We start from the raw sequence: 17,649 nt of genomic DNA, 5'->3' as shown, positions 1-17,649 counted from the left end.
CTGGTTCGCTCTGAGCATGACAGGCGACTGGTTAGTGGTGGAGCAGCCACGGAACCCCCATGACCCCGAGGCACTATTCCTAGTACCTACAGTGATGACAGCAGTGACATCAGAAGGAGGCATTTGGGCAGGAATCCCTCCATACTCCTGGGCTCTTGTGCTTCCCGAGGTTTATTATATCCTGACGGACACAGATTTCACACCTTAATACTTAAAAGGCACAGTGAGGTCAATGGAGGTGGCAGCTTGGGACCAGAGGCCCTGCCCTTACAAGACCCCACCTCGTTGCCCTGAGGACTGCAGGGGAAAGTATCTCTGGTCACACCCTTACCATAAGACTGATCAGAAAGCTGACAAGAGGGCTGAATTCTGCTGGCCAAACTCTACTTCCAACTTCAGAAAATCTGAGACCTCCCACCTTCCCTCCACCCCCCAAAACAAGCCCACAAAACCTGTGCCCAAACCCATTGTGAGGTATGATTTAAATTCTGACTCCAGGAGTCTATATGCCCACCTTTCTAGTTATTTGATTAAATGCCTCCCCCTCCAGGAAGCCTTCCTTGCTTAGCTTCTCCATTCCATCATTTCTCAGCACTGCCGCACTGGGCTGCCCTTCCCTGATTTGTATGAGTGTGCGGCTTTGCATACTTGTCCATTTCTCCTATCAGGCTAAGATCACCTCCAGAGCAGCCTCCATGCTCTGGTCTGCCTCTTGGCTCCCCGAAAGGCTTGTGCGCATGTTCTGGGTGGGGCACATCACAATCAGGGGTTGGGCAATTGGGAGAGATTGACACATTGACAGGATCGCACCTCTCACATTACTCCAGGGCAGTTTATTGAATACGCAGCAGAAATTCAGAGTTCTTCACTCAAGCAAAGGAGGAACTGGGTGTTGCCATTCTTAGAAACATTTACAACAAGAGCTAGGACTTCTGGACTGGGCGGTACCACCAGAGACAGATTAAACTCCCTTCACTGAACACAGCTTCTGGCAACAGGAATTGAGAATCAGAAGCTTCTACAGGACACAGCCCCAGAGAGAGGCCCAAAGAGAAACCACATACCCACTAACAGAAAGGCAACCTAAGTCAGCTACCCTCATCAGAAGAACCATGAATCTGACATTCCCTTTGTTAAAGAGGCGCGAGTGTGCCATGGAAAGCGCATAACCCTGGAGTCGGCCCTTCCTGGGCTCTACTCCTGACCCTGGCAGACAGTGAGTGATGGGGGCAAGCTCTGCGGCCTCTCAGAGGCTGGGGCTTCTCATCTGTCCCAAGGATGCTGATTGCGTCTACTTTGCAGGATTGGGTGAGAATTAGAGGCCGTGGAAACAGGGAGCCTGGCATGCAATGGGAGCTTAACATAGAGGAGCAGCTGTCACCTCTTGGTTGCACGTCTCCGGGCTCACCGGAAGTAAGCCTGTGCACCACTGCTGACTCCACCGAAGCACAGAACGAAACTACCCCGACTCCCCTGCCCCACCCCTCCTTCTCCCTGTCCTCCCTCCTCTTCTCTCTCTCCAGGGATGATCACAGCTTCCCAGGGCCAAGGAGGTAATTACAGCCTGTGCCCCAAAGCCTCCTACCAGCTGAAGGCAGCAGGGGAGAGGGGCAGTCACAAAGTCCGCACGGGACCAGAGGAAATGGGGAGGTGATGGCGCCAATCAGAACTTGACAGGGAGACAAGCCATGGTGTGTGCAGGTGGCCGAGCGGTCCCAGGACTCGGAGGGAGGGGTGGGCGTGGCAGACATCTTCAGGCAGGGCGGCAGCAGGAGCGTCTCTTCTCCCAGGTGCTGAGGTGAGTGGGGACGTGGGGCTTACGGAGTGGCTATCCTGGCCGGGCCGGTGACTGGGGCGCTTTCGCCTTGGGAGTCCTCGGGGTCTCGCGCTCGTGCTCCTTTGGCCCTGGTCTGCCCGCCTCGGGTACTGCCGGAGCTGCCCACCGTGGCGCTGGCCCCAAGGTCGACGCTCTCCGAGGAGCCAGGGTGGTAGCCAAAGCCGCTGGTACTGCTGCTGATGACAGCTGGGGAGGGAGAGCCAAGAACAGGGGAAGGAGGGGGGCAGTGTCAGTCAGTGAGCCACCGCCTCATCCCACAGCAGCCCTCAGCAGTCAAGAAACACCACAAAGGTGGATCAAGACCCAGTTATATGGCCGGCTCTGTGAGATGAGGACCGCACAGGACAGACACGGTCTCTGCCCTCCTGGAGATTCTAAAGCCATCTGGCTCCCAAGTCCAAGATGATGATGAGCCCAGGAGGAAGACAGGAAGGAAATGGTGTGTGCATGACCTCAGGCACTGCTTCCCTGGGACAAAAGGCAAATGGGCTTCCTTTGAAGTCAGAGAACCTTCACAAGACAGTGCCAGAAGCTCCTGAATGGGCGGAGACAATGAGTGGAGGTGGCATCGCCTTTTCCTAGGGTCCCCAGCTTTCCCATCCAGCTGGGATCCCCAACCCAACCTGTTTTCCAGGCATACTCACAGATGCTCACAGAGGAGGGATTCTCACCAGACATCCTGTAATTCCAAAAATTAGAGAAAGATAAACCCACAGGGAAGTGTCTAGATTCTGCTAAATATTATGGGCTCCTGCTTTTATATGCCTATCATTTGAATTCTCCTTCCAACAATCCACAAAATGGAGATTATAATCCCCAATTTATGGATGAGCTAATAGAGGCACAGAGACCAGGACCATACAGCTGGTATATGGCAAAGCCAGTCATGAAACCCAGATCCATCTGACCCCACTGGCTCTTTTCACTCCACCACCCAACCTCCTGTGCTTCATGGTTCGTGTCTGACCTCCCCTTGTAGGAAGTTGCAACTGAGCTCAACAGTCAAAGCATCCCTTCCGTGTTCATGTCACCAGCACTGCTGTCTTTCACCTTTTGCCTCCCAAATGGCCCCTCAGCCCATTGGAGAGCCACCTACAGCCTCTTCTCCCTTGGCACCCAGCATTCCCCTTCCTCTTCCCCCTCACCGGCACTCCTCGCCCTCCAGCAGCTTGCGATAGGTGGCGATCTCCATGTCCAGGGCCAGCTTCAGGCTCATGAGCTCCTGGTACTCCTTCAGCAGCCGGGCCATCTCCTCCTTGCCCTGGAGCAGGGCGGCCTCCAGCTCATCGAGCTTGGCCCGGGCATCCTTCAGGGCGTTGTCCCCCCGCTGCTCGGCGTTGGCGATGGCTGTCTCCAGGTTGGAGCACTAAAAAGCAAAGAACGAGGAGATCATCGGAACATAAAATAATTTTTAGATCTTATAGGTTAGGTAGCAGAATCCCCATGGAAGGCCCCATTGGAGGCCACCAATGACTGTAGGTTCCAAGTCTACCAGGTCCTGGAGAACCATACTGAGACCCCAGCTAGGACGCCACCAAGGATCAGACAGCACGGCGAGGCACCACTGTGGTTGGATTCCTGCCTGTAGGACATCTTGCAGAGGGGACACCTCCTACTCATTAGCACCAAGAGTGAGTGGCTCTGGACTGTTCCAGCACTCTGCAGGGAGAGTCTGTCTAAATGCTCCTCAGGTCTGGTCTAATGAGTAAGGGATGTTTCCCTTAGAGCAGGAGGTTGAGGGTCTGAAATTATACCCACAACCTCAGACAGAGCCTTTGGGTTCTAACGAGCATCTAGCAGCACTGGGATGGCAAGTACCAACCAGATGGTAAGTAAGACAGGACCCCCCCCCACCAGGCAGAAAGGCAATGCTCCACAGGGCAAGGCAGGGGACCCAAGACAGCTGCATCTGCAGGCATCCTCACTGGCCACCAGGACCAGGAGGGCAGGAACTTAATGTGGTCCCAAACGGACGCCCCACACCCTGCGCATATGTTGAGTGTCCAGTGGGAGAAGGAGGCGTGGGTCCCAACCTCAGAGGGGCACAACTGAAGGGGGCATGGGGCAGGTTTGTTGCACCCAAAGTCTGAGAAAGATGGTAAAAAGAAAGAGGACGTCTGAAGCCTAACCCTGGCTCTGTTAATAACCAGCTGGGGACCCTGGGCAAGTCCCTTTCCCTCTCCAGCCCAGTTTCCTAAGCTAAACAGTCAGAGTCAGATGAAATCAGCTTGAGGCCCCTCCAATTCTTAGCAGGGTGCCAGCTCTGACCGCAGGGGTGGGGAAGAGGGGCTGTGGGTGGCCCAGGGGTTCCCAAGCCAGGAGGGGGAGATTTGCTTTTTGCTAAGGGAGGGCTCCAGTTTCTCCATCACAGAGGGCGAAACTGAGCCTCGGTGGTCTCCGCGGGGTGGCTGCGCACCTGCTTCTTCACATTTGCTATCTCACACCGGATCCTCTGGATGAGCCGGTTCAGCTCCGACATCTCGTTCTTGGTGTGTTTGAGGTCATCACCATGCCAACCGGCTGCCTGCTGCAGCTGCTGGATCTGGTTTCCCAGAAATAGAAAGTGGATGAGGAGACAGGTATTCCTCCCACTCCCACCCACCCGAGGTAGGGGAAGGGTCCTGATCAAATACTTCCACCAGTGGAACGAGCCGAGGAGGTGGCCCTGGAGCAGGTCATGGAGCCAGGATCTGGGCATCCTTCCAGCTGTTTGGTGCTGATTCTGCCCAAGAAACCCACCTGTCTCTCTAAGTAGAACCTATTTGCTGGGCCTACCCTCCTTTCTCATCTCCCTGCCTACAGTCTTTCCTACGGTGGATCAAGGGAAGAAGCAATTCACATTTATTGAACACTTCTGAAAACATTAGAAGAATTCTGACTCGCTTGACTGATTTAACACCTCTTTACAGAGGCATATTTTAAAGACCAGGTTCTGCTCCAAGTACTGGAGATACAGCAGTGGGCAAGATAGATGAGGTCTCTGGGCCCATGAAACTTCCATCCTTCTGTAGCCCTTTCTCGGAGGGTCTGGGCCAAAGACCTCATGTACCCTAGAGGGTGCTGGGATTGTCGGCTCAGGACTTACAGCTCAGATCTTCCCCTCTCCCTGGACCAGTCCTCCAGAGGAGAGGGGATGACACAGCCACAGACAGGGGACCAAGGAACCTGTGATCCTTGCTGTCGGCGGGATTTAATGGCCATGTCCAGGAAGGTGTGAAGCCCTGGGGAGTGCCCACGTAAAGGGTCTGCTCTGTGACAGACCAGAGGGGTTTTACTTCAAAGGGTAACTCCTGTTCCCCAGAAGACTCCTAGAATTCCATTTTTCCCTCTTGGAAGTCCTCCCATGCTGGTCAGAGGAAAGCTCACAGCATCCTCGTCTTTACTCCCTGCCCCATCCCAGGTCACCTGCAGCCTTTCGCCTCCATATTTGGTACTCTCCTGCCCATGGTGACATGACCCATTCCCTGTTTTATAGCAGGAACACCTCCCTTTTTTCCTCCATCGGAAGATTGCCTGTCCCCTCTGTTGGAAATGCCCATCTGTACCAGTTTTATGATTTATCTTTGATACCAGTCTCTGCCAAGAATCCTTTTTGAGCAGAATGTCGTTAAAGCATTGGTTATAACCCTTCTTTCATTCAACACATCTACTTAGGGATCTCTCACACTCACTGGTGGAGCAGTCCTGTCCCAGGAAAGGAGGGCTGGTGGAGGAGGGAGACCCACCCGGTGCCCACCTTGGTCTGGTACAGCGCCTCGGCCTCGGCCTTGCTCTTCAGGGCGATCTTCTCGTACTGGGCGCGGACCTCGGTGATGATGCTGTCCAGGTCCAGGTCCCGGTTGTTGTCCATGGACAGGATGATGGAGGTCTCACTGGTGTGAGTCTGGATCTGGGCCATCTCCTGAGTTGAGAGGTGAGGACAGAGTCAAGGTCTCCCCGCCTCCTTTCTCTGCCCATCAGTCTTCTGGGCCTGTGACCCCTGGCAGAATTGGCCAAAGTGGGGAAAAGAAGTGCCCACTGGAGATCTGTCTGTCGGAGCTGAGGTAGAGGCTCACACGGCAGCATACACCCCCAAATGGGCAGCAGGCTGTGGGACAAACTGCCTACAATTCACAGAATCAAGAATCTGTGCTTGGATGTCATGGTTCATTCTTTCCTGCCTGAGGGCAAGGTCATTAATGTGGCCCCAAGAGGATTGTCTCCTGTGTGTATGGCCTCTGGGGACCAGAATCCTACACTCCCATGGTCTCCTAGTGCACAATTATGCACCCTTCCATCAAGTCATCTTTCATTCTCTTTATCCTAAACCCCTCCTGCTGGTGTCTCCCTGGAAGAGCCAGGTGAAGCCCTCAGATGGAAAGGGCAGGGTGTGGGAGGGGTAGGAGTGTCCTCACCGCATCGTACAGGCACTTGAGCAACTTGACATCTTTGTCCAGAGAGTCCACTTTGGCCTGAAGCTCCATCGTGACTGTGTAGGCCGCATCTGCATCCTGCCAAGGGGCACCCAGAGCCATCAGTCAATACAGTCCTCATCCCATCAGCTTGGCTGCCCCTGCCCCCAAAGCTGTCTGATTTCCTAATTTTTGCACACAGAAGGAAGCATGTTGATGAATACAATCCCTCAATACTGCTTTTCTCTTAGATTCACTGCATCTTTGGGAATAAGGAAAGGAGAAGACCAGCTCTTCCTGTGTTACACCTGGAGAAAACAAAGCTCAGAGAGGTAGAGTGGGTTTCCTCAAGTCACACAGGAAGGTCAAGCTGGACCAGATTTTCCTGATTCCCAGACCAGAATTCTCTCCTGTCTGTCACTATCCATTTCCTGGGTGTGTGTCCTGCCTCTCCAACTTCTAGAGGCCGGAATATGACTCCCTCCCCTTTTAGGTACCAGCCCCTCCCCAGGAGACTGGGGCTGGGGTCTTGAGCAGGGCTGGTTAGGATGGGGGTGCAAGAGAGACCGAAGCCCATAGGCTCTTTTCTCCATTACCTTCTTGAGTACCACAAACTCATTCTCAGCTGCTGTGCGCCGATTAATCTCCACCTCATACCTGTCGGCAAGGAGAGAAGATAATAGAGGCCTCTGCTCCTTCGGCCAAGTGACCACCTCTTCCCCCTGGCCAGGCAAGTGCTCGAGATGCAGGGTCTCGCAGGACCTCCTGGAGGCGAGCAGTGCAGAGGCTGATGGTGGCCGTCCTCTGACCCTGACTTGCCTCATTTCCATCCCACTCTCTGGATCCTAGGAGATGCAGGTGCCTCAAACTGGCTGCTGAACCAATCAGTGGATCAACAAACACAGAACTCCCTCCTATCACCCAGATAGGAAGTCCTCTCCAGACAGGTGGGGTCCTTCCCCCGCAGCCAGAGGTGGGGCTGTGAGCCCCTGACCCTGGTGCTCGCTCCCTCCCTTCCCAATAAGTGGCACAGAGATTGAGTGAGTGCAGGAGCCCTGGGACCATGACCCATGACCTTTGATGGTTCCCACTCACCTCTTCTTGTAGTCCTCCACCACGTCCCGCACGCTCCTCAGCCCCGAGTCCAGCCTCACCCTGTCCCCGGACAGCGCCTCCAGCTGCTTCCGCAGGTTGCCGATGTAGCGCTCGAGGATGGGCTCCAGGTGGTTCTTGCAGTTGCTCAGGTCCAGCTGCTGCAGCAGCGCCCACTTGGTCTCCAGCACCTGGTTCTGCTGCTCCAGGAACCGCACCTGGAACCCCAGTGGGTGACACCGTGTCCCGTGGACAAACACCACTACCTCCCCAGATAATACAGATTTTTCTAAAGTTGTTGGCTCCAGTCCTGACTCTCCACTCATGAAATTCCAGGCAAACTAGATCCTTTACAAGTGCTCATTCCATAACTTTTTGGACAAAACCAATCGCTGAAAACTCACTGAAGATGGAGATTCCACACATTCTTCTCTTGCCTGACCAAGAGATACTTCCTAAGTCTCAGCTAGGTGTTTCTTCTGCACCATGAGCCCTTCCCTCCGAATAGTGTTGATTCTGTCAGCCTTTTATCTTCTTTAAAGAGCTAGAGATGCATGCAGCTGCCCTCCGGAGTTCCATGGCTTCTTTCTCAAGGTAGGGCTACCCTTTGGCCAATTTCCCATCCTTCACTGTAAAATCCCCAAAGAAAGCAACACATTCATTTCTTCCTCTGTGCTACCCAGCTCACAGTTCTGTTCTTCCTGTTCTGATCAGGGAGCCCTTCCTGAGGTCCAGCAGCAACCTTTCCACCCACAGTGCCCTGGGCACTCCCAGGCAGCAAGGAATCACTCACATCTCACCAGACCATCTTATCCTCCTGTGAGACCCACCTTGTCAATGAAGGAGGCAAACTTGTCGTTCAGTGCCTTGATCTGCTCCCGCTCCTGCGCACGCACTTTCTGGATCTCGGGGTCCAGCTCCACGTTGAGTGGGGCCAGGAGGCTCTCATTGATGGTGACCTGGTGGATGCCCCCAGGTGGGCACATGGATGAGCACACAGGCCCCAGGACCACACTGCCAAACATGCTGCCAGCAAAGCCACTGGCCCGGCCCTCTCCGTACCCAGAGCCAAGCCCGAAGCTGTAACCTCCAGTCCGAACACCGCCACCAGCCACGCTGAGGGAACTACACTGATTCCCTTCGAGACCATAGAGGCTTCGACTGCCAAAGCCAGTCCCTGCTCCTTTGCCAGCTGCACGGTAAGAAGGCGCACTGCCCACCGCCTTCCTCAGCACCACTGCCGAGCGCCCACTGAAGCCACCCTTGTCGCCACCAGACTTGATGCTCAGTTGCCGGCTCATGGGGGCAAAGATGGAGTTGACGGAATTGGAGAAATACAGTCACCAATGGAGAGAGAACGCTCGATGGGGTGCCCGGAGCGCCGCTTCCTTTTATCCCGTCCATCCCTGGACGCCGGAAAGGGCGTCCCTCCACTATCTCCTTGCCTCCTGCTGAAGGGCCCGGGGCCGTGGGCCATTTGTGGAATGGAGCTCTCCAAGCCCTTCGCAGCAACAAAGCGCTTTGACAGCGAGCAGGATGTGCTGCCCTTGCAGACCGGAGCGGTCTAATCAGGCATTTATCTGCGCTCCTAATTAGGGGCCTGGAGAGTTATCCCCTTCAGAGATCGCCTACTTTTATTTTTCCAGGGCTGCGTCTTTCTTGCTTATCTATTAGCAAGAAGCAGGGGAAATGCCTGCCTTTGTCCAAAGAGGGCTCATCAGAAAACCCCAGCTCTCCTCCCCGGAGAACCCAGCTCCCTGGTATCTGGTCTGGTTGAGGAACTGGGGTGTCAGCGCCGGAGAAGAGGAGACTCAGAAAGGACACAATGGCTGTCTTCAAAGATCTAGATCCAAGAAGGAAGTTCCAGGGTTCATTGACTGGGTCTGTAAAGACCACAGCTGCCTAGCAATGGAACAGAGCCAAGGGAGAGGGTGGAATGGCCACATGGGATCTGCATGCCCCCCCAGCAGGGGACCGTCGGAGCTTTCGGTACTGGGCAGGACCTGGGTGGCCATCACCTTGAAATTGCTTTGTCAACAGTGAGAAACTTTTCAGGCAGCCGCCACTCTCTGCAGCTGACTTTTTTCTCCTGGACGAGGTTATCTGCCCCTTCCAAGGAGGTCGGGCCATGCAGCGTTCCCAGGAGCTGGGACGTTGACTCTCCCGGGGGAGAACATCTCCCCCCAGCTCCCTGGGGAAACAGTCTAAGCCCAGGAACCAAGGTACAGGAGCCCCTGAGTCTCACTTCTGGGTTCAGGGTGGCTGTTCTGCCGCTTTCTTGACCGCTTTAGGAAGCCACGTAGTTTGGGGACAGGCAAAACAAGTCCTTTAGCTCAGATCGTCCTGGTGAGGTGAAATGTTAAAAAAAAATCATTTCAAAAACAGACATCTGCTTGTTCTGACCACTTTGGGTAACTAAATTCGGGAGGTTTGACCCACTGGATCGGCCAGTGATAGTAGACAACCGTTCCCCTCCTGGGAGGGGAGGAGGGGGCCGTGAGCTGGGCAAAGGGGATGAGCGTTTGCCTGGAAACTGCATCTGAGTGTTTTCTGTCCAGTGTTCTCCCTACAGCCCGAGGCAGCAAGAAAACTCCTCCAGGTGCCATGTCTCCCGGCCTTCCCAGCAAGGCCTACTGTAGGGCAGGCGAGGGTGTAAACTGAAGTGGTTTCTTATGGTTTTCTAAGCCAGATCACAAGTGCTATTGAATGAATGTCAGCAAACGATGAAAACCCTTGACGTCAGTGACTAACATCAGGTCCCAGCCTCCAAGGAGCCTGCAGAGCAGTGAGCAGAATCTACACAAAGAACTCAATCCCAGGTCTAAGCTGTAGACTAACAGAAGATTGTTGGGAACAAAGGATCAGAGGTGTGCTGGGGAGGAGAGGCTAACTTTGATGGGGTTGTTAGGGACATCCAGCAGGGTTATCCCCCAACGACACTCATGGCAGGGGCTGGTGGGCTAGGCACTCCCCGGCAGCGGGGGGTAAAGTATGACTTGCAGTCATGGTAGCAATGGTGGCAGCGCCAGTATCCATTGTGACAGTAGTGACAGTGGTAACAAAAAGAGTCAGCTTTGATTGCTCATGTCAGGTGCACCAGGCCTTGTGCTGAGCACTGCCGGGATTTCTAATTTTGTCCTCTTGTCACTAATGTCACTTTACAGTTGAAGAAACTGAGGCTGAGAGGCATTAAGGAACTTGCCCAAGCTCACTCAGCTAGCAAATCAGAGCTGGGACTGGAATGCCAGTGTGTCTGGTTTCAAAGTCCACATCCCTAACCATCACCATGTCGTTCATTCTGTGATGGAGGTAAGAGTTACGGCCATGGATGCAAAGACTCTCTGATGCAGGAGGCAGGCGCGGCAGTCACGGGCTGAGTCCCTGTGCTCACGTTTCCATCTGTTGTGGAGACGAGCTGATGACAGGAGAAGAGGAAGTTGCCTCTGAACTGGGGACTTACGTAAAGTAGTTGCTCTAGACAACACAGCACTCTGGGGTTCAGAGAGAAAGGCAGTCAAAACGGAGATGGGCAGAGGGAGAAAAAACTCACTTTAATGAGGGGCTATTTTAGTCTAGAATCCCCAGCAGCTGGACCTTCACTGAGGGGCCCCAAAGGGGAAATCAGCATGGTTCTGCTGATCGGAGTCTCCTGGACCAAGTCTGCACCTCGCTGCCTGGCTGAGTGTGAGCCCCAGTCTGCTAGGGGAGCCAGACCTCTTGACGGGGACATCCACAGAAGAGCATTTACAGGTAATGCATGAGGCTGGATCTTCCAGGCTGGAGAAGACTTAGAGTAAATAGAAAGCAGTGTCAGGTGCCCAGGAAAAGCTGCAGAAGCAGCTGAGCCCATCCATCTTGGGGAGAGCCAGGACCAGGGCTGGGGGTCCTGGTGCCCTTTGACCTCAGTCTGTGAGCACTCAGTGAATGCCTTGGTGTGCCTGGCCCTGCACTGGGCTGGTCAGTAAGGGTCTAGTGATGGTGATGATGGTGATGGCCGTGGTGGTGGTGGCGGTGACACTGAAGCAAGAAGAGGAGACCGAGGGGGATTTCCAGACAGCAGTGTGACCATGACCAACACAGATGCCCCTCCTAGAGCATTTAATTGTAGAAAATTGCCTTTGGTCTGCACAGCAGGATATCTGACAGTTCCAATCTTCACCGTGTTAGCTACCCTTTAATTAGTCATCACACTCCACACCCCGGTCATTGAGTTCATTGGACTAATGAGTGTTCCAAGGCTTGAAGAGATAGGTTCACTCAATAAGTAGAAAACTGAGTGCTACTACGTGAATTTCTCTATGCTAGACGTGGAGAGAGAAACATCTAAGACACTCCCCTTCTTCCTAAAATGTTGAAATCGAACCAGAGGAGGCAAAATATAAGTATGTGAAAGTTGTTTTGCTGTTGTTATTGCTACGGTTTAACTCTATGCGTTTAAATGAATGACTCAGACAAGCTGTTACTGAAATTCTGATTTTATTTAAACATCAGAATAAAATACATTGGGCTTTCTGAGGTAGGGGTTGGGAAGTAGAGGGTGGGCCAGATTGGACAGGTGCACAGAGCATCCCAGAGGCATTCAGCAGCCCAGGTGGACTGGAGGGGCAGGTTTGGCTTGGGGAGCAGAGGTTGACGGGAGAGAGATGGTGGAGTGGGCCAAGACGGTGGCCTTCTCCCTGCAGACACCGTGGAATCACATGAGGGTCCTCCGGGGAAGAGACTTCACAGAGCCTGTGCTCTAGATGAAAGAGCAGGCTCTGTTGCATGAGGAGAACTGCAGGGGAGGCAGGTGCCCGAGGGAGCCCCGAGTGACCTGAGCCCCTGGGCACCATAATCTCCCACCATCTTGGTTGAGGGTATCCATGGAAGCAAAGAGTCCCACTCTGCACACCACACTGGAGGTAAATAAAAAGCAGTGCCACGGATAATGCCAAATGAACATAACTGACGTCACGTCTGCTTAGTTTGAGAACAGATACCAAAGTCTTTTCTCTCTAGTCCATTGGTCTTCTGACTCTTCCTGGACACAATCAAGGGAACCAGCATCTGTAGATCAAGGTCATCAATGGACAGAAGCTTGAAGGATTCTTGAAGGAAGCTTGAAGAGTACTAAGACTTGGGGGCAAATCATGGCACCTTAGAAAGGGAAAGGACCCAAAACTTGAGTTCTCTGATTTCCCTTTGACAATGAGCTCAGAGCAGAAACCTCATACTCTCAGCCTGTCTGAACCAGTTTGAAAGGAGCTTGTTTTTCCATCCTTGTCGAAAGTTAGCTAGCCTAAACAAGAGATTTCACCTGCTCTTCCCCCCTCTCTCTACACCCCCTCCCAAGTCCCTTCACCTTCCTGGCATGAAATTCTCTGGGTCCTGGGGTATCAAGTCCAACAGCAGGTGGGACGTGCACCGGAAATCTGAGGCCAAGCTCACTGCTGCAGTCTGGGGTCAGAGCCACACGGCTGGGGGCACAGCAGGTGGGAGAGGATGTGCAGAGACTGAAGCAGAAAGTTCTGTGTTTGTAAGAAGGGAAAGGGGCAGCTCTGGGCACAGAAGATGAGGGCAAGCACCCTAGACCAAGAGCAGCTAAAGACTGTTTTGTAGGGTGACCAACTAGCCTACTTTGTCTGGGACTGAGGGGTTTCCCAAGATATGAGACTTTCCATGCTACAAGCTGGACAGTTTTGGAGAACCTGGATGGCTGATCACGTTAACATCACCCACCATACTGCAGAGTAGAAAGTCCCAAATTCTCCAGTAGCTTATGGGCGTCGCTGAAGTAACATCGCTCCAAGTAAAACTTAAATACTCAAGCCATTCCCTGGTCTCTCTCCATCCCTACTAGTCATTTCCTCCCATCCCCAACACACGTGTGAATACAAACTCTCCAGATTACTAAGAAAACAGGGAGCCGGATGGCATCCATCAGATTCACTTCCACTCTCATTTATTCAAGTCCCGCTCTGTTACAAGGCGCCACGCTGGGTGAAAACGCAGAAGGGCAGTCAGCATGGTCAAAATTTCCACTTCTTGGTGCCACGTCAGTGTAGAAGACATTGTGTAATAAGCCTCTATTTATTAAAACTTAGCAGGGGATATTTAGTGACTGGAAACCTAACGATGGTTCCCTTATCACCACTGGCCTCAAAGAACTTTCTACTGGCCCTCCACAGCACATGTCCCCAAGCCCCATCTCTGAGTCTCGGGCCTTCCCCACATCCTCCCCTTAGCATCAGCATCTCTTCCTTTCTCCCTGCTGTGGTCCAGCTCCGGAAGGGCCTGACCAGCCTGCCCTCCTCAGGAAACAAACGTCAGCACAGTTTAGCCAAGTGGCTGCAGGGCCCTTACGCAGCGCCTTTGTGCCAGTTACAAAAAGGCGCCTCTTCTTCTGGGCAGATGCAGCCCTTTGCCGGGGTGCACAGCTGGATTTCAGTGCCCACCTGCCCCCTTGCCAGGCCCTGGTGCTGCTCACAACCTTGCCTGAATCGTGACATAGAGGTGAACTGGAGCCGGTAACCAGATTCCCCCTCCTCCCAAGGCGAGGGTCATCAGGGTCCTGGCTCCCTGCATCCCCACCCCACCGCCCACCTCTCGCTACTTCTCCAGGCCTGAGCTCTGTCTTCCAGTCCCAGGTCTTTTCCTCTCTGAGCCCCTGGGGGAAAGTGATTGTCCCTGGCTCCCACCGCTGCCCACTGCGGGCTCTGTCCTCTGGGAGCTCGGCCCGGCCCAGCTTCCCTCTGCCTTTGGGATCTGCAGACTAGCTTTCCACGTTCCCAGCCTACGTGTCTTTCGCCTTCAGCACCCCTGGGTGTGCCTCACTAAGCTTCTCATTCTCAGTTCTCACCCTGTCTTCCTACTCTGGTTCCTAAGCCCTTGAGGACCGGACAGACCCCCAGCCCTTCCGTGTCGATCAAGCACTCTTTAGTTCTCTTTCTCTCCTCTTTGAGAAAGAAAAGCTCTCTGGAGTCTTTACAACTCCACCCCACCCCCTGCCTAGTCATCGCCGGAGCTTCCTCAGCTCAAAGGCACAGAGGTATGCGGAGACAAGCGCCGTCTTGCTCTGGGAAGGACACGTTTGCTTTCATTTGCTCTTTTCAAAATACCACCAGCCCCTATGCCCTTATTATGTCCTCCATCTCCTAACCTCAGACCCCCACCCCTACCCCAGCTGCTTCTGGAAGAAGTTTGTAAGGCATTTTCTGATCCCCAAATCCCTTTATCAAGTGACTCTTTTTTTGGAAGGAGAACAGGGAGGCTGGGGGAAATGCCTTAATCTTTTGATCACGGCTGTGAAGTCTCATGCTTGATCTGCCTCTTCCTTTGCCCATTTCCAAAGCAAACAAGCAGGCTGCGCAGCAGGCCGTAATTAAGCCAGTCATCACTAATGGCATGCCCTGCATCTCCCACTCGAGCACCGCGCAGCCCTGTCCAAGCAGGAGGGAGCGGCCCACCCTCACCCCATCCTGCAGGGAGAAGCCGGAGGGGACTGGTGCTGGGGGGCATCTGCCTCTGGTGTGGGGGGGACAGGACTTAGGAGAGGGACAGGAGAGAGCAAGGAACATGCAGGCAGGGCAGAAGCACCAAGGGGCCTGGATGGCCACAGGCAAGGTAGGAACTGGGAGGGAACAAAATCTGAAAGTAGGATGTGCAGAAAGAAGCATAAGAAATGAGAAGTGGGTGTTTTAGGGAAAGGAAGCTAGAAAAGACTGGGCAGCGGGGAGGGAGGGGTTGGTCCTGAGGGGAGGAGCCAAAGGGTGGAGCGGGTGGAGGATGAGCCCCAAGGCTGGAGGCAGAAGCTTAGTCAGAGCCCTCCGTGGACCCACGACAGGCATTTCCATCCAGCGCCAGCCTGGGTGGAAGGGATGAGTTACCTGCTGGCTACAGGGAGCCTCCTCCCTGCTCTGCGGAAGCACCGCCCTCCATGATGTAAGCCTGCCCCAGATTTAGGGGCTCCAGCATGTGATAACACTGGCGCCTGAGGTCCTGACTTCTGAGCTCCCCCAGCTAGAGCTGAGACCACAGCTGAAGCCCCTTTGAAAAGTTTCATCCATCTTCCCTTGCAGAGAAGGAGGCCCAGGGACCAACCCCCATCTCCCCAGAGTCATGGGCCCCCTACTGAAGCAAGTAGGATGTTATGTCTCGGCTACAAGGTGTGACACACAGCTGTGGATTCAGGAGTCTGGTTGTGAAAAGATCCTGCAGATCAGAGATGGGGGAGGGTGAGAGCCACCAGGAGCAGTGCGAAGTCTGAGCCAGCGAGCACAGAGGACCGGGGCACACAGGCTCCCAGTTAAGGGGAAGGAAAGAGGGGGGTAGCATGGAGCAAGTTGGGGGGCTGCATGCCAAAGCAGAGAGCCAAGGAGAGGGCCAAGAGGGACCAGCAGCCATGGGAGAGAACCTTCTGGAAATGGATGTGGGGTGGGAGGGCCGAGGAGAAAGGAGGAAGAGTTGCTGGCCTGGGATCAGAATTGAGCTGGAAGCTAGCCTGACGCAGGTGTAGACATGGTAGATCATTGGTTGAGGGCTTGCTCTGTACATTTCATCCTCACACCAATCCTGCAAAATAAATACTCTTATTTTCCCACTTTATACACAAGGAGACAGAGGAGCAGGGAGACTGATTCGCCCGCATTATAAATGGAGAAAGGAACAAACTCTTGCCGCCCGCAAAGTGTGTGTCCTTACAGACTGGATGAATTCCTACTCAGCGGTCACTTCCAGCCTGGATCCACTGAGCCATGATTCTTTCAGTTCCGCTGAGTTGGGAACAGCTTTAATCTGGAACTTAGTGCTGCAACTGGAGTTCCAGCAGAAAGGATCTGGACTCCCCAAGAGCCCTTCTAGAGATGATGGATGTGCAGTAAGAAGGAGGGGTTATAGCGATGAGCCTCTGAGAGGGACCAGATCTACCAGGGGTGTGATGTGGATGGATACCCACCAGGGAGGGAGGGGTGGGCGGGGCGGTGGAAATGGGTCTGCCGGAGAGGAGAGACCCTCAGTGTCTCTGCTAGTCCATGAAGCACCTGCCGAACGTGAGTGCAAGGGCTGAGAGATGGTGCCAGAGACAGACTGATCATCCTACCAGCAGCTGTAGTCCTGAGGTGGCAGAAAAGGTGAGACCCTGGAAGCAAAACTGGAGGCAGACGGCAAAGGGCAGCTCAAACCTCAGGGCAGCTGCCAAATGTGACCTAAAATGTCTTTAAGACGCTTCCCGTCTCCAACAAGTCATGTCTCCTGCACCTCCTCCAGGAAGCCTTCCCAGACCGTGTGCAGCTGATCCTTTCCTTCTGTAGCCTCTTGTCTGTGCCTCGCCAGTGCCTCCATACCTGGATCATCCACTGCATTAGAGGGAGAGAGAGAGAGAGAGAGACCTCAGAGGCTCTCCCCCCACCCCGCCTCTGCAGCCAGGACAGGAGTTTGCACACAGCGCAGGTGGGGCTGGGGGGCGGTATTGCTGAGGGATGGGGGGTCTCACTCCCAGGACCTCTGGATCAGCACCAAGATTCTCAGATGCCCGTTGAGGAAGAGCTATCTGAAAGCCCTGAATTCTCTGACTAGCGCTGAGGAGGTTCAGGTAGCAACATCACCAGCGCCAGCCCCCACCACAATTCTGTGAGAGAGAGGTGGGGGAGACAGGAGTCAGGACCAGGGCAACACGGCTGCTGGGACCAGCCTGAGCATGCCAGGGAGGGAAACAGCATCCCCTCCAGCTGGCAGCACTGCTGGTGGGCACAAATCCTTTCCAAGTTCATCCCACACCCTCTCCGTTTTAGGGAAAAATCTTTCCTCCAGAGCCAGAGATGGAAGGTGCAGTACCTGGGGCTGACAGCAGAGGACAGTGGATGCACAAAATACAGGCACCAGGGAGTCACTCTTCTTGCTTGGAAATTAGCAGTTGGTGGCTGAATGGGACTGTGTGTCAGTGAACAGACCCAGTGCTGGTCCTGGCCCTGCACTTAGTCCATCGGAGCCAAGTTTCCGGGCACAGTCCTGCTGTGGCTGACCCAGAGCTCAGCACCCCATGAACACACATTAATAGTAATTATTATAATAACAACTAACATCTATTGGCTGCAAACTATATTCTAGGCATTTCCGTTATCCATTTTCATATTTTCAACTCTCCTCTACAGCGAAAACTTTGACAGGCAATGAGGCATCGTGCCTGGAAGCGTGGACTCTATGCCTTCCTGCGGCAAACCTTATACCGAGTGCAGCCTGTGAGCCAGACAGAGGGCCCTGGAACAGAGCGAGGGGCTGTGAGGGGTGAGAGGAGGGGACAGACATGTGCACAGCTAATGTGACACCAGGAAAATAAAGTACCAACTGTAATCC

At 53.9% G+C, this 17,649-nt stretch overlaps 1 protein-coding gene across 1 annotated transcript; it reads right to left on the bottom strand.

Moving 5' to 3' along the window:
- Nucleotides 1–819: 819 nt before the first annotated feature.
- Nucleotides 820–8,699, bottom strand: KRT74 (keratin 74). The gene is made up of 9 exons (XM_010964339.3): nt 8,151–8,699; nt 7,324–7,538; nt 6,825–6,885; nt 6,232–6,327; nt 5,574–5,738; nt 4,254–4,379; nt 2,983–3,203; nt 2,482–2,516; nt 820–2,023 (listed from the first exon to the last, which is right to left on the bottom strand). The coding sequence occupies exons 1-9, from the start codon at nt 8,619–8,621 to the stop codon at nt 1,818–1,820; spliced, it is 1,596 nt and encodes a 531-aa protein (XP_010962641.3). The 5' UTR covers nt 8,622–8,699; the 3' UTR covers nt 820–1,817.
- Nucleotides 8,700–17,649: the final 8,950 nt, after the last annotated feature.

The sequence above is a fragment of the Camelus bactrianus genome, chromosome 12 (genome assembly GCF_048773025.1).
Source record: "Camelus bactrianus isolate YW-2024 breed Bactrian camel chromosome 12, ASM4877302v1, whole genome shotgun sequence".
Classification (NCBI taxonomy): domain Eukaryota; kingdom Metazoa; phylum Chordata; class Mammalia; order Artiodactyla; family Camelidae; genus Camelus; species Camelus bactrianus.
The sequence above is the reverse complement of the archived record's forward strand: the minus strand, read 5'-3'. Positions and strand labels throughout refer to the sequence as shown.